Source organism: Mytilus galloprovincialis, chromosome 8, assembly GCF_965363235.1.
Source record: "Mytilus galloprovincialis chromosome 8, xbMytGall1.hap1.1, whole genome shotgun sequence".
Lineage (NCBI taxonomy): Eukaryota > Metazoa > Mollusca > Bivalvia > Mytilida > Mytilidae > Mytilus > Mytilus galloprovincialis.
The window spans coordinates 51143131-51158882 of NC_134845.1; the positions used below are offsets into that span (position 1 = coordinate 51143131).

Sequence of the window (15752 nt, forward strand, 5' to 3'; positions counted from 1 at the left end):
CCTTCTCCTTCTCAAAAATGTGTTCAATACTTTCTAGGCACAAACAGTTCTTGGAACTATTATTAAGTTTTAAAGATGAGATATTAGATTTGAAATCATAACCATTTTCTACCATGTGATTTCAAACATTTTAAAATAACAAATTCTTACAATCTGCATTTCATAGATGAACTTGTACTTCAAAGAAAACAGCTGATTTTAAATGATGTATTAGCAAGTTATAACAGTACCACATTACCTTACAGGATTACTTGTTAATGATACTCGTAAAGATTCCAATAATTTTAATCGTTTATCTCCCTTGACTTCAGGATTCCGTAATTCTGCATGAAAACTGGCCGGTGTATCAAGGTTTCCTGGTCCTACTATCTGTAATGTTAATATAAAACTGTCAAAATCATCAAAATACAATTTGTCATGAATTTTATGTGCAGTTACATTGTATTCATATTTTAACAGATTTGGTTTGGTGATACTTGAATAATGGTCCAGACAATTAACATTCTATATGTGTCTGTCCAAAGTCAGGAACCTTTAATTCAGAGGTAGTGATTTGTTACTGTATACATGCATCAGATGGTTTTTTTGTTTTGTTTTGTTTTGTATGTAAATATACATCAGCCATTGGGTTTCTCATTTGAATTTTTTTAGTATTGTTATGTCAGAGCCTTATTTCAGTTTGATATCCATGATATCTGGTATGGGTTTTGCTCATTGTTGGCTTGTGAGTATTAAGATATTTAGGTTACCTACGGTATCACACGTTCATGTTGGACATATTGACCAGGATTAATAAAAGATCCTCATAGGAGCAAACATAGACTGTAGTTCTTTTAAGAGTTAAGTTGAGTGTCTCAAGGACTTTTTTTTAACATACCTTGACAGACTGGTGCATACCAAGCATAGAACGTTTCTGGAATATGTCTTTCTTTCTTAGAGGGGCTTTTTTTTCTTCTGACAAATTCATGTCATCCTGAAAATATATAGTATTAATTGTAATTATAGCAAGTATCAAATATCAAAATCAGATTCCTCACATTTCTATAATAAATCTTTCTGCCATCTCATACATTTGTCATAAAATTAAAAGAAACTTATTTTTCCTGAGACTGTCTTTGAAGATGAAATAAATGGATGATGTGGCCATGGGAAACAGATTATGACACCTCTTAGCTTGCATATAATGCTGCAAAAGGACATAACTAGAAAAAGTTCTGTAAAAGTGGAGCCATCCAAATTGGATCTTGATATGTGTTTTATGGTTATAAGCATAGTGAGTTTCATAACAATTGGTTGAAGCAAACTTAAGTTTAAGTTGCAACTAATTTTGTACGTACTGACCGACAAGGGTAACACTTAATGCCCCTCCACAGTTTTATTGGGCACAACAACAAAAATGATGGTACATTTAAAAAGGAGTACAAATCCTATCAAATGAGTAAACAAGAAAATCTATGAAAAATCATATTTCATAAACAAAATGACTGCATGTATGTATACTTCTTTTTTCATTGACAGAGAAAACACTTTATTCATTATTATTTGAGTAATATAACTTTTCAAGATTTTGAAATTATTTAATTTGTGAGAGTCTCTGTTAATTAGCTATATGTTAAAAGCTGGGGTGCCCCCTAAAAATAATCATCAGTCCAATACAAATTGATTTTCCCTAAAGCTATATTAAAACCACTAAATATTCAAAAAGGGAGGATTACAAAATTCTATAAATATCTAGTCATTGGTAGTTGTAACTGCTGCTAAAATTGTAACACAATTTATTAATAAAATATGTAACACATTTAACTTTTTGTCTTTTCCAGTATATGATACATGGCTACTTTTTACTGTATTAATCATAACAGAAATATTTTTATCAGGACTCTGACTGTGCATCATTTATTGTATACAAATATTTTTATGATCAGCCATGCAGAAAGTTTCACCTTTCCTCAGGTGTAAAAGTTATACTCCAGGTAATCAAAATTCTATGTAATCTAGCACCTCTACACCTTACAAAACTTGACAAGGTAATTGATATTGTGTGTACTGGAAAATACATCTTATATTGAACTAGTGGACCTTTGGGTTATTACCGTTAATATCATAATCAAACATAACTTGGATCTTGATATGAGAGAACTACATAATAATCTGTCTTGATGATGTCAGGAACTGGCCAAGTTATTTTTTTCGCCTTTAGGTGTTTGTTTGTATGTAATCCCACACCAAAATGAGAAATATCTAAATATTTATATCTAATGTTAAACTTTCAATTAATCCTTCAACATGATCAGCAGAGATGTCAAAGTTTGATTGTCTTAATTTGTCTACTTGACAAAAATATATTAGTTACTGTATCAACCCAAAATGTACTTTTAAAATAAAGTACACTGTATGACCAATTAACTTAATAGTACATCTAAACTAGTATACTACATTATACCATTCAAAAAAGGACCATATCTAAAATTGAGCCATGTTTTTTTGTGTGCTTTAAATGCCAGTCTCTTGAGTCAATCTCTTTTCAACTTTTTGTTCTTGTGCTGTGCTCTTACACCACTGTCCTGTGTTACTCGGGGAATGACCGCTCATCGAAAGCAAGAAGAATGTCATCTAATGGTGTTAAAGTTGCTCTACTGATTGCTGTCTGCCATATTGTTTTTCTCTTCGTTAAAATTGGCCACTTATTTTTTCTTGTTACCAAGGCATTTCATCATGTTCATTGCATACTATTCTGTATGGGTTTTGTACATTGAATTAAAATTAATAAAGCCTTTATCCGTGTCCTATGCATGCTATGGTCTCTTGCTCACTGGTATTCTATTTTCATACTGTATTGTTAGTTTGCTGTCTCTTTGAAGTGTATCGATTATTTCTGTATATTTTTAATGGTTGAGTGATTATTTATTGTTATTTCATTAAAGAAAATACAAAGGACTGTCGTTTTCAGAATAACATCCTTGTAATTTTAAATTACAATATTATTTGATCTTATTTGAAGTAGTAGATTTTTTTTTTCAAATTATAACTTCTCTTACGTCAAACTGATTTTAATTCTTTTATCTTAAGGAAGTTCTTTTCTAAAATTGTCTTAAATATTTGACATTTTACAGTTTTGATAACATAGGTGATCAAATTTACTTCAGAATATATGGTTACATCCCTTAAGCAATTATAAATGAAAAGACATGCTTTGATTAAAGAGCATGTTTATAAAACAAAGAGATAAAATAAAAGATGATTAAGAACATGAAGCATAGAAAGAAACAAGAGGAGAGAAAAAAACCTTTGATTTATCAAATGCAAATAAAACTGTGGAATGGTGGAAAGAAAAGCAAAGTTGATTAATTGATATCTGCTTAAGATCCAGATCAGGTACATATTTCTAACAAGAAAAAAGGAGTCGGACGGTTAGAATGAAGAGAGAAAAATAAGAACTGAAGAACAAGAATGTGTCCATTGTACATTGGATGCCTCACTTGCACTATTATTTTCTATGTTCAGATCGTGAAATTGAGATGGATGGACGAAGGAATGGCCGCACAGACCGAAAACATAATGCCCCAAGATTGGCAATAAAAATGAGAACTATTCGTGCAAATTCAACATGGTAGATGAATAAAAAGGTGTTTCAAACGTTTGCAAGTCATTTACACATCTATGGTTACATTTTTAATTTTATGTCTTAAATTCAGAATGCTGTCCCATCTCATATTCCAAAGTTAAGTGACATAAAACCATCATTGGTTGGAATAAAAACTATGCATATATTGCCAAAAACAAAATTTATTGGATGCTTAAAATCCAATTAAATTTTGTTATATTAAATAGTAAAAGGAAGGCATTTTAATTCTGTAATCTGTAGACACATAAGTAGTATTAGATCAAATTATAATATCTAATATCAAATTATACAGAAACAGTGCATTTAAACTTTAGTGTGTTACGTAATATACAACAATCGAATATATTATTATTTAAGCTGTCAAATTGTTACTGTAGTGTTTTCTTTCTGTATTGTAATTTGTACAATACTCTACTTGTCCCACGATTCAGGAAACTTATAACATAGAAAGGCCACGGTTTCATGTAATGTCCCTCAATTTGCTTGATTAACCTTACAATTAATTTGGAAAATATCAAAGTGGATTTTACATGAAGAATGAAAAGGAACAAAATGTGATCAATAAGAAATTAGAGAAATAAAATTAGATGTTAATTAAACTTTATAGGAATCAATGAGGCCTATTATAGATCAGAGACAACTTTTTAAAGAAGTAGTTGTACTGGCTTTTAAGCATCCTTACACCAAGTCATACGATTGTGATACTTCTAAAAATGAATCAAATAATGTGCCTAGGGAATGTAAAAGTCTTAAAAGCTTAAGAAACTTAAACTGAATATACAGTAACCTACAAAAGCATAAAATGTAGGTCACAAATGAACTAGTCTGATCAGAGCCTGTAAAGTTCCATGTACATGGCATACTGTATACTTATTTCAACATGTTCAAAATTTATTCACATGATCAAAGTCAATGAAGTGTAAAAGTTTAGGTCCCCATTTCATTAATTGTATGAATGGAGACACTATGTATGTGTATATAGTAATATACATGTTTGGTGGCCTTCGGCTGTTGTCTGCTATTTGGTCGGGTTGTTAGTCTATGACATTTCCATTCTCAATTTTATGTCAATCAGATAGCAAACCAATATTAAGAGAAAATCCAAAGCTAGAGACCAAAACATGTTCTTTGTAATCTTATGTAAACTTTCATTTCAATAGCAAAGTGAATTTTGAAAAAAACAACTTATTTTAGTAAAATGAACATGATGAAGAAATTTGAAAAAAATACCAGATTAAATCATACAATATAAAGGAGAACACTGAAGGTTTACTATCATACAATAAAGACTAGGGTATCCCATGGCCCTAATTCAAATTTACACTTCCCTTTCTTTCATAATATTGAATTTTAATATATTTTGAATTTCTTTTGAATCTAATTTTTAAAACTTCCTCCAAATCCTAAATAAACTGATGAGTAACTTTGTAAAATATCAGTGCAATGGAGATAGGGAATTCTGATGCAATATCTGCAATTGTTGACTTCTTTCTGATTCATTAAAACTTATAAATTGGATAATCCACAGGAGATTATACGAAACTGTCAACAATTGTTACAGGAAATTAACATAGCCTCTAAACTTCAAATAGCCTCTAACTGGGAGATCAATCATTTTGTATTCTAACATCTGCCAATAATATTTACGTAAGGAAACTGCTATTATCATCATTGCCATTATTTATTACATACACAATGGGTGGAGTTCTATTGTGCATGCATTTATTTCTTCCTCATCAATTTATTTATATAATATTGCTTTCTTTTCTTTTACAAAAGCTGCTACTTCAAGCGTACATCTGACGAAAAATAAACGAATAGCTTCCTCAAATCGTATAAATCATAAATCTAGTATATTACAGATATATAGTAAATCACATCCTACATGCTCTACATTTTCTAAAAAATTTAGTTCCTACAAAATGTTACCTCAAGATCTAGCAATCTTCAATTTTCCATAAATCTCAGGTTCATAAAACCCACACAGTCCTATTAAAACAATACAGTCCCTTGAGGACTAATGTCTTAATCGTCACGTTTGCTAAATTTTAGGCTCATCTTGGTGATAAAATTTTCTAATCAACTTATTATGTCAAATCAACATGTTTGGAAAATATTCAGCTCAATGTAAATCAGAATTTACTATCAAATAAAAGCCTCAAAAGTTTAGCTGAAAGGCTGTTGTGGATCTATACATCTGATAAATATTGAAAATTTTTACTCTGAATTTGCTAAAATTTCTTTGTGAATGGTTAACTAGATTTATTTTTATTAAATTGAAACAAATTGAAACAAATTGAAACAATTGAAACATCATCATGATAGAAAAATGTAAAAATTAAATAACAAAAGTATCGAACTCCAAGGAAAAATAACTGAAAGTACCTTATCAAAATGGTTAAATCAAAAGTGCAAACCCATCAGGAATGGAAAACAACTGTCGTATTCCTGACTTGGTATATTATAGAAAATAGTTAATTAATAGATATAGGAAGATGTGGTGTGAGTGCCAATGAGACAACTCTCCATCCAAATAACAATTTAAAAAAAGTAAACCATTATAGGTCAATGTACGGCCTTCAACATGGAGCCTTGGCGAGCTATAAAGGGCCCCAAAATTACTAGTGCAAAACCATTCAAACGGGAAAACCAACAGTCTAAACCTAGTTGTATAGCTAGCTAAACCTCTCACTTAATGTGTGACAATCAACTCTTTTTTTTTAAGTTAAAGCAGTGTAGAAATGATAATCAATTTCTATACAAACCCCATTTTGAAGTATTTTTACTCAATATATCTTTTTTCTGTTAAACATTTTACTTCTTATTCTACATTCTGTCATTTGAGAAATTGCACAACAACTAGAAAATGTGGTCATTATAAAAAGATGGGGCCATTTTCTGCTTGAATAAGAAAAGAGAAACTTGTCTGCAAGACATCCTCAGCATTTTCTTAACATACAATGACATGTGCGAGTAATTACTTTCACAAGACGACAAGAATTGGAAAAGATTGTAGGACTTATCTGTGGAATAGGAATTATAATTACGTAATACTGATTTCTTGGTTAATTACTTTGAAATCTTTCAGGCAATTCTAGCAATACATTAAATGTCACATAACAAAAAAAGTTATGTGTTGTAATGAAACTGACAACTGGGTAAAATATAATCATCACTCTAAACGCATGTGATAAGTCTCTACTTCTTTCATTTATTGTCCCCAAACATAAATAAAATTGTTACAAGTATTTCTATTATATTTTGTTTTACATTGTCGAGATATTGAAATATAAAAGGAAATAGTACTTTTATTGACCGATTTAAAGTATAAAAATTTACCTTGTAACACATTTATTACAAAAAGTACAATTAATCGTACATACTTAAAAGTTTGCAATAATCTCTAATGATTTCCTTATTTTTTTTATTTATTTTTTTTGGCAACTAAACATAAATTTCTACTTTTCATGTTTTTTAAGTGTTAATTTGTTCACATGGGAATGCATAATACAAGTTGTACAATTTTATTATATACTTCACATTTACATATCATCACCATAGGATTGTTTCTAAAAGGTCTTATTTATTAGCAAAACAGCTATTTTGAAATTTTGAAAATGTCATTTTCTTTACCAAATGAACCCACATGCCAGTCATGTGACACTGATGTAGACCATATAAGAAGATGTGGTATGATTGCAGGTGAGAAAACTCTCCGTCCTAGTCACAATTTATAAAAGTAAACCATCATAGGCCAAAGTATGCTTCTTCAACACGCATCCTTGGCACACACCAAACAGTAAGCTATAAAAGGGCCTCAAGAAGAAGTCACAATCAGCAACAAAATGTAAGCATACATAAACAGTCAGGGGACTTACTGAAATAAGTGATTTTTAAATCACTTATTTGAGTAGCAAATTCGAGGTTTTGTCACAAATTGGGATTTTGTAGTTTTTTCAAAATTTTAAACATAAAGGTTTAAATAACATCTTTTAATTAGTAAAATTAAAAAAATATGAACTTTTTGCTTCTTTAAAGTAGCAAGGTTTATGCCTTTGATGCTATCATTTACCTGAAAATTCTATTTTAGTTGAAAAAATGCTATAATAATGGCTTTACATAATGAACTGATACTTTCTTAAAAGATTTTTCACAGCAGTGGGAGTATTTTTCCTGTGAAGTTCAAGGTTTCATCTTTCAGATTATGTAATAAAATTCTACTGTTCGCGATAAAAATTTCACTGTTCGGGGGTGTTGAAATTAGTGGGGGTTATTAAAAGAATGATACTTAAAGAAGTGATTTTTGGGAAGGAAATTGAGGTCTGATACTTAAACAAGTGATTTTTATGTCATTATCCTAGATTCAGTACAAGGTCATCACCTGACATGACCGGGTCATCCTAGACAACACAGATGTTGGTTCTGATAAGTTTAGAAACATAATTAGTCCCTGGATCATTAGTATTCTATATTTAAAGCTACACTAATATTAAATCACTTCATCTAGTGAATAATTTGTACCACTTAAATAGGTGATTATTAAAGAAAGACAACTCTAACTTCCAACCTTTATGGAAATAATGTTACTTGAATCAGTGATTTAGAAAATCACTTGTTTAAGTAAGTCCCCTGACTGATAAACATGATATACACGTATAAGATAATATATATATCTATATTACACAATTAACATGAATGATTCCAAAATAAAATAAGAGTAGACATAATGAGGTCAACATGCTGTCTTCAACATAAGCCAAGTTTGTCAAACTACATGTATAAATGTCATTCATTTAAGTGTAGCAATGTTATGAATGAAGTGAACGCCTATCAAAGATCTGCCATCTGCATGCACAGTCTTCATATTATAACTAAAATCGTTTGCGTTATTTATGATGTCAGAGGTCTGTTATTACATCTGATGTCATTAACATATCCTGAAAGTGTGAAATCCATTAAACAAGTGAAAATTAACACACAGCTAAATATGATCGATAAAAAACAATATTGCTGAAACTGACAATATACATATATATCAGAATAAGTCTTTATATAATCTTGAAAAGTTTTAGCCAAGGTAAATTCAGTAAAGCAGATGATACAATGAATAACCTGGATTTATTTTTCACTGATTTAAGTTTTAATTAAAATTTGACTCTTTCTAAATCTGTATGTATTAAACTTGAAATGATAAGAATGCAAAATAAGTATCTTGTGAATCTTTATGATAACATTTATTGTGATCTCTTGAGGGGGGATTAAGCTATAAAACATATACATAACATACAATCGTAGTATCAAGATTTCTGTTTTTAATTTGCAAATAATTGAACACATGGGAGAACCAGTACAATAATTCGTAACAGAAACTGTATGCAAGAATACACCACTAACTGCATTGTACTAATTAATTATATGGTTTCTTATATCTCTTTACAAGTTTAAAATTTCAAAGAACAGGAATTTGAATCCCTTCTATTTGCACAAAAATTTCCATAAATATTCAAAAATCTAAACAGAAGAGAGTTGGGTATATTTATCCCATAAACAATCTTTTTTCTACTTCATTTTTTACTTCATGTTTAAGGTTTTACACAATACATGTAAGCATTTTAGATAATAATAAATTTTGAACAAAAAACACTTGAAAATTATACAACATTTACCATGTTACATATATACATTCTTAAAATAATTAATTTTATTGAAATAAAATTAAATGGACAATCACGGTTTGTCATTTCTTACTCTAAATGCTCCACGTCTACGAATCTATATACACAAAAGATGTTATCTGGTGTATATGTAAATTTCATTTAAGAAGACCTTTTAGCATTTGTTAAGCTACCATGATGATGTGAACAGATTGCCAATTACAGGCCAAAGTCTTTTAACATGTTGATAATGAATGACAATAGGTCTGAGCATCAATGATCAATATATTGGCCATTTTGTTTATTAACCATATTTAGATCATTTCAATATTTTACATATTTTATATGATTTATGTTTCAATAAATTAATTTACGAAGTTTTCACCATTGCATAATATTTTATATTGTTTGTATTGTGTATACTAGAAATAATTTAAAATTTGACTTTAATGGTCCTTGAATCGACCTTGACATTAGTTTACATGTACACAGATTTTTCTTCATTTTCTTGTGTAACAATGCAAACAGAAGGTGTTAAATGTCAATTTGTTTTATATTAGACATGAAAAATCTGTTGTGTCGTCACATTATTTATTTCAAAACTTTAATCTTACATGTAAACATCATTGTCAATAAAGGGAAAAGTTATAAAAAAAATATAAGTATCATATGAAAATGGAACCAAATAACAATCAGTTATAAAAAAAAAATGCATCTGTTTTTGTATCAAAATGTGTATGGCAACATAATATTTCCTAAAGAATTTATTTAACCAAAAATAACTGTCATGTTCATTAGTGCACTAGTGCAATATCCCTTTCATGTTTTACAGTTGTCAAACATGGGCTGCTTTAAATTTACATTTTAAAATCTTTGTTATACTGTACAATAAAACTTGCTATTGTCATGATTGTCTGAATTACTGTTGAATATTTATGAGAAATAATATTTACAAATACACATGTGACAAACAATCGAAAAATAAGGAGATGTGGTGTGATTGCAATTGAAACAACAATCAACAAAGACAGTTTATTGCTTGAGACATTATAACCTTATAAATGGCAATAGAATAAAGCTTATTGAAAGACAATTAAAATGAGGTCAAGGTTAAATGACCCTGGACACATTTTAATGAGTCAATAGACCTAAGGATGAGGATCTTTTACATATAAAAACTTGGATACTGACAGAATTAGGAAAGAAAGACACAAAACACTAACTTTAACATTTAAATAAGGTCAAGGTCACTCAGGCATGTCAAATGAAAATGTTCATCTTAAATTCTTTATTAAACCAAAAATATATAGCAGCCATGTTACATGTCCTTATATATTTGACCGCAACACCAGGCTTTAACACACACTGGGTCATCCTGATATTTAGTGATTTCAACAACATAGCAATCAAGGGCCACAACTCCTACACAGCATAGTGAAAAATTTAATATGACCTCCATTTTGTCATGAAAAACAACAAATCAAACTTTGACATTGAAATTGATTAAAAAGTTATCAAATCATTATTTACACACAACATCATTATCGAAGTGATTCAAACAGTTTAAGACAACAAAAAACATGAAAAATACCAAAATTGACCAAAAGTTTATCAATATTTTTTGTTATCATTATTTGGTTTAAGTGTATATATATCCACATGTAATGTATTTTCCTAACCTCTAATTAATAAAGGAGGGATATTTATACTAGATGCAATTTCTGATTTTGTTTTTGATGTTTTTACTTATATTTGCTGTAAAGACCACTAAAGAAAACAAACAGTATCAATACGTCTACATCTGCTCTCTGTATATCCATCTGACCAATACCTATTACTTAGCGTAGTGTTTATTTGAGGGCTTAGTACCATCTAAACAAACAGATATCATATCACATATGATAACGGTAAATACTACTGCCCAGAATTATTAAATACCTGAAATATTGTTGTTATCTAAGGTCAAGTGTTATACCTATACTGAACATGTTTAGAATATTTATTTTCACAACAAAATGCATATCTGGTTTGAGGCATGTACAAGTATACTGTACTACATATAGGTCAACCATGTCAACGTCGGTGTGTTGCTGTGAATAATCATTTGAGTCATTTTAAATTTTAATTATATTAAATTTGTCAGCTTTACTTTTCTTAATTTTCTAAATCAAAAATTCTGAACAAGAAAGAATGACATTAATGTCAGATTTAAGAACATAATTATGGTCAATATTCCTGAAATCAGTTTATAGTGTTTTCAAGACAAAATTTGCAAAGCAATTTGTCAAAATATATACTTTGCAAACTGTATCTTTAGAATTTCGAAACTTTAAAATGAAAAGAATAGAGAAAATCAAAAACATGGCTAAGGTCAATTTTGCTTGAGTTGTGTTAATCATAGTACAATTACCATATTCATGTATGTATAGATCTATAAATTAATATTTCTTTCTTTGTCTAGCATGTGTAGTTTAGCTGCTATGTTCCTGTACAATAATATAGTTTAGTAACCCAGTCTACATTTGATCAATCCAGTTATTTTTTGTCTCTTCATTTTACATTAAATTGTTTTGTTTAAGGAGCAAGAAAATTCAGGGTTGATGGATTACTTTTTCGTACATCTAATAAATTGAGAATGGAAACTTGGAATGTGTTACAGAGACAATCTGACCAAAGACCAGTAAACAGAAGAAGGCCACCAATGGGCAGATGGATCTTCAACACAGCAGGAAAATCCTGCACACAGAGGATCAGCTTACCATGCTTATTTTTGTTCTTTTACATTTCATAATCTTGGTAAATCCTTTGAACCCTTAAGAAAGGCTATAACAAAGTCTGCAGGATATATATGTATCAATAGCATTTAATAGAAATTTTATCACAACTTTTTATGGAGTGTGAAAAACTCTTTTGAAGTTTTAAATAAGCTTTGATCCTCAAAAGGTCAGTTTGCCATCATTTGACAGTTTAGAATTATTTACCCTTTTTGGTAGATGTACACTGCAAAAAATCTAATTAAAGAGAAATATTCAGGACTATAATGTTGATTCATTATTATTCGTTGGATACAAATTTTCGTGGTTTTAGTGGGTACAGATGAACCACGAATTTAAATGTTAAACGAAGTACAAATTTTCTATCAGGTCGTATGCAGACTTTGGCAAAACTACGAAGTTACATATCAAAGAAAATGCAAATATTTTCTGCAATCCATGAAAATAGGTACTCATGAAAATAAATGAATCCACAGTAATTCAATAAAAAAGTTATAGATCTCCAGAGGTGCAACTATATGACTATATACATGATATATCTGCTGTTTTTGTAACAGTTCCTTTATTTCATCAATTTTATTTAACTAACAACATGAACAAATGGCAAAGAAATGATTAAAGCCATTATTTTTTTGCTTTATAACATGTACAATGTATGTAACTGTTTTTCTTGTACATGTTGTAGATAAAGTATAAAATTCAGTGATTTGTACAAATTTCAATAGGAAAACGGTTACCCTCTTATTGCAGAGTGATGGTAAAGCTTCATAAGGAACTAATTATGTATAAAACACCACTTGATATATATATTTATCATATATTTAGTACAAAATACAGCTATTTTGTATATCTAATAAAGGTTGTTTTTCCAGTCTGTATCACCTACCCTGTATCGCATACCCCGTATCGCATAGCTAAACCCGTATCGCATACCCCGTATCGTATGGTAAAACCCGTATCGCATACCTTTTTTTTTTTTTTTTTTTTTTTTTACATAAAGTTTTTTTTTTTTTTTTTGCTTAAGAAAAAATTTCCTCAAAATAGGTCATTTTTTTTAATGACGTCATTGTTTGGTATGTAACGTCACGAACGTCAAGTTTTCATATTGTATGTGACGTCACGAACATCAAGTTTGCATATTTTTTGGCACACTAAATGCAACTATAAAAAATACAAAACACTCAAATAAATACAATAATAAACAAAATATTTTTAAAACAGCAGCAGGCAAATGGTAAGGTAACCCAGGTGCTTTGTATAAGCAGTTATTTTAAGGCTTTGAACCAAGACAAAAGCAGAACTGAAGGTAACCCAGTGCTAATCTATCGGGATCAGAAAACAGTTCATATAATATAATACTCTTCTGTTGAAATATATGATAAAGCGTATAATACATGGCAAAATCCGTATCACATGCCGTATCACCCTCGACCAATATCATCCCTCGGGCCTAAAGGCCCTTGGGCTGATATTGATGTCTCGGGATGATACGACATATGATACGGATTTTGCCATGTATTATTCTCTATATACATTGTATTTAAACAATACAAGCAGACATATTGTATTCAGATACTATATATACAAAAACGTATAAGGCAAAAATAAAATGTGTGTTACCTTCCTATTTATCTACATGCAGTCTGGAATTTTGATGAAATAAGTTTGTGGATACTAGTCATATATTGGTGAGGAGTTTTTGAAGAAAATCTCATTAAAACCATTAAGGTTCAAATAAGGGTTAGTTGGGAAACATTGAAGTTTTGAACCCTTGTAGGTGTCATTTCATCAACCCTTTCCCAGTTGAACATATTGAGGACACATGCGTCACATGATGTAAAAATAAATACTAACCAGCATTCTCTCAAACTTTTCCAAGACCTCTTTGTCCGACAATTGGCTAGTGTCTGGACGGAATCCATAAGCGTTCCCATTAGTGTCATCGGACTCACTGGGTGTTGGTAGTTTGTTTGGCGCCTTTTTGTCTTTTCCTCCTCCCTTAATTTTATTAAACTGTAAACAAAATAAAAACACATTTCAAAGTAATTAAACTTAATGCAGTTAAAAAATGTACTGGATCTAGATAAATCTGTTGATATTTTTTAACACATATAGCTAATAGTCTTTGATATACAGTAGTTGTTTCTCGATGTTTCACAAAGACATTAGGGAGTTGCATTTTGGCTAACAACTTCAGATAATTCACTAATATAGAAAATCTGGTCTTGATGTTAATATTTCTGTAGATCAACATTTGTGTACATGCATCAATTATTGTAATTATAAGCCAGAATTCAATATGTTCAAAGCCAAGGCCAAAAAAATAATGCATGTGTTTCTGCTAACCCCTACCTACCCTAATTTTTAGTGAGCGCCTACCCTAACACTTTTTATGCGATTTTGTAATAAGCTGTTGAAGTCTGACTGATTCCCTAATATAGTAGTAACCAGCTAAAAAATGTTTAAAAAAAATAAAATGATATTGCCTACCTACATTCATTTTGACATTGTACCATGCCTAAAAGATGTATGTTCAGTAAGCTACAATGTACTACCCTATTTTTTTTCAAAAGAAAGAATATACCTGTAAGATACCTGTAAGATCGTTGTGGGGCTCATATGGAAGGATCCTATCCTTTTTAGCCCACCATATTTTGGTACACTTTTAAAACTGATACAATACATGACCTATTATTTATTTGTTTGGCATTAATGATTAAAATTATCAATTACATTTGGAATGGTCATAACTCCTACATGTATGAAGATTTACCAACAATTTTGGCAATATTGATTTATTTGTCATGTTTGTCATGTTTGTAGATCTTGTCTTGTGGATCATTTTTTGCTTTTCAAATATTCTTTCTCATAATTTTAAAATTATTAGAATGTCCTATGTGTACCACAAAGTTTGTTAACGGTTGAAAAATTATATAACGCCCGGTAGTTGCATTCAAAATTTAAAGTCAGTAATTTTAGAACGGTCTTTAAACATTGTTAAAGATTACCATAGCTGTAGAATCGTGGCGCTTAGGTGACAGGTCCTGGCATTAGTTTCTGACAATTGGACCTTAGAGCTACGGTTCTGCAACTACATGTAAATATTACCATGGCTATTGTATATGAGAGGGGGATAGAAGGGGTCCTGATCCCGAAATCCTGGGCTTAAAAACACTAAATCCTGAGGTCCCGAAATTAAATAAAGTAAATCCAGGAATCCTGAAATCTGAAAAAAAGAATTCCCGGATCCCGAAAGGGTCAATCCCGAAATCCCAAGCTTAAAAACAGCCGATCCCGGAGTCCCGATAAAGGTCCTATCCCCCCTCTATATGCTGTACCCTAGTTACAAATGTATCATTTATATTATTGAATGATAACAATGTCCACAAATGCATTTCAGTTGTTCAAGTACATTGTACAAGTTTATTTTTCCGTTTGTCTACCTGTAGTTTCTGATTTCTTCTTCCTGCAGGTACATTTTGTAACTATACTGTATAAATTTGTTACCTATTTATACTTTTTTAAATCTTTTACCTTGAATGATTTTCTCTTCTGTTGGTCCTTCTTGGGAACAACCTGTTCACTCATTGTATAATTAATACTCCTGTCAGCGATATAATATAAATTGTGTTACTGTGTACCCCAATGATGTTAAGGAACACAAATGTGTATTTGTCTTATCAGAGAGCTAACTTCCTG

The 15752-nt window shown here is 30.3% G+C and overlaps 1 protein-coding gene across 4 annotated transcripts in view; it reads right to left on the minus strand.

Annotated features, from left to right (window-relative positions):
* LOC143042163 (protein diaphanous homolog 2-like) overlaps window positions 1-15752 on the minus strand; it is a 50460-nt gene that overhangs the window by 34295 nt on the left and 413 nt on the right. For 3 of the 4 annotated variants that reach the window (XM_076214428.1, XM_076214425.1, XM_076214429.1), the window contains exons 1-4: window positions 15588-15750; window positions 13908-14066; window positions 878-973; window positions 239-369 (exon numbers count right to left, since the gene is read on the minus strand). In XM_076214428.1, the coding sequence (XP_076070543.1) occupies window positions 239-369; window positions 878-973; window positions 13908-14066; window positions 15588-15641 (440 nt within the window). In that variant the 5' untranslated portion in view covers window positions 15642-15750. Of the gene's footprint in view, window positions 1-238; window positions 370-877; window positions 974-13907; window positions 14067-15587; window positions 15751-15752 lie in introns of those variants that run through there. The other variant, XM_076214426.1, reaches the window with a different exon arrangement.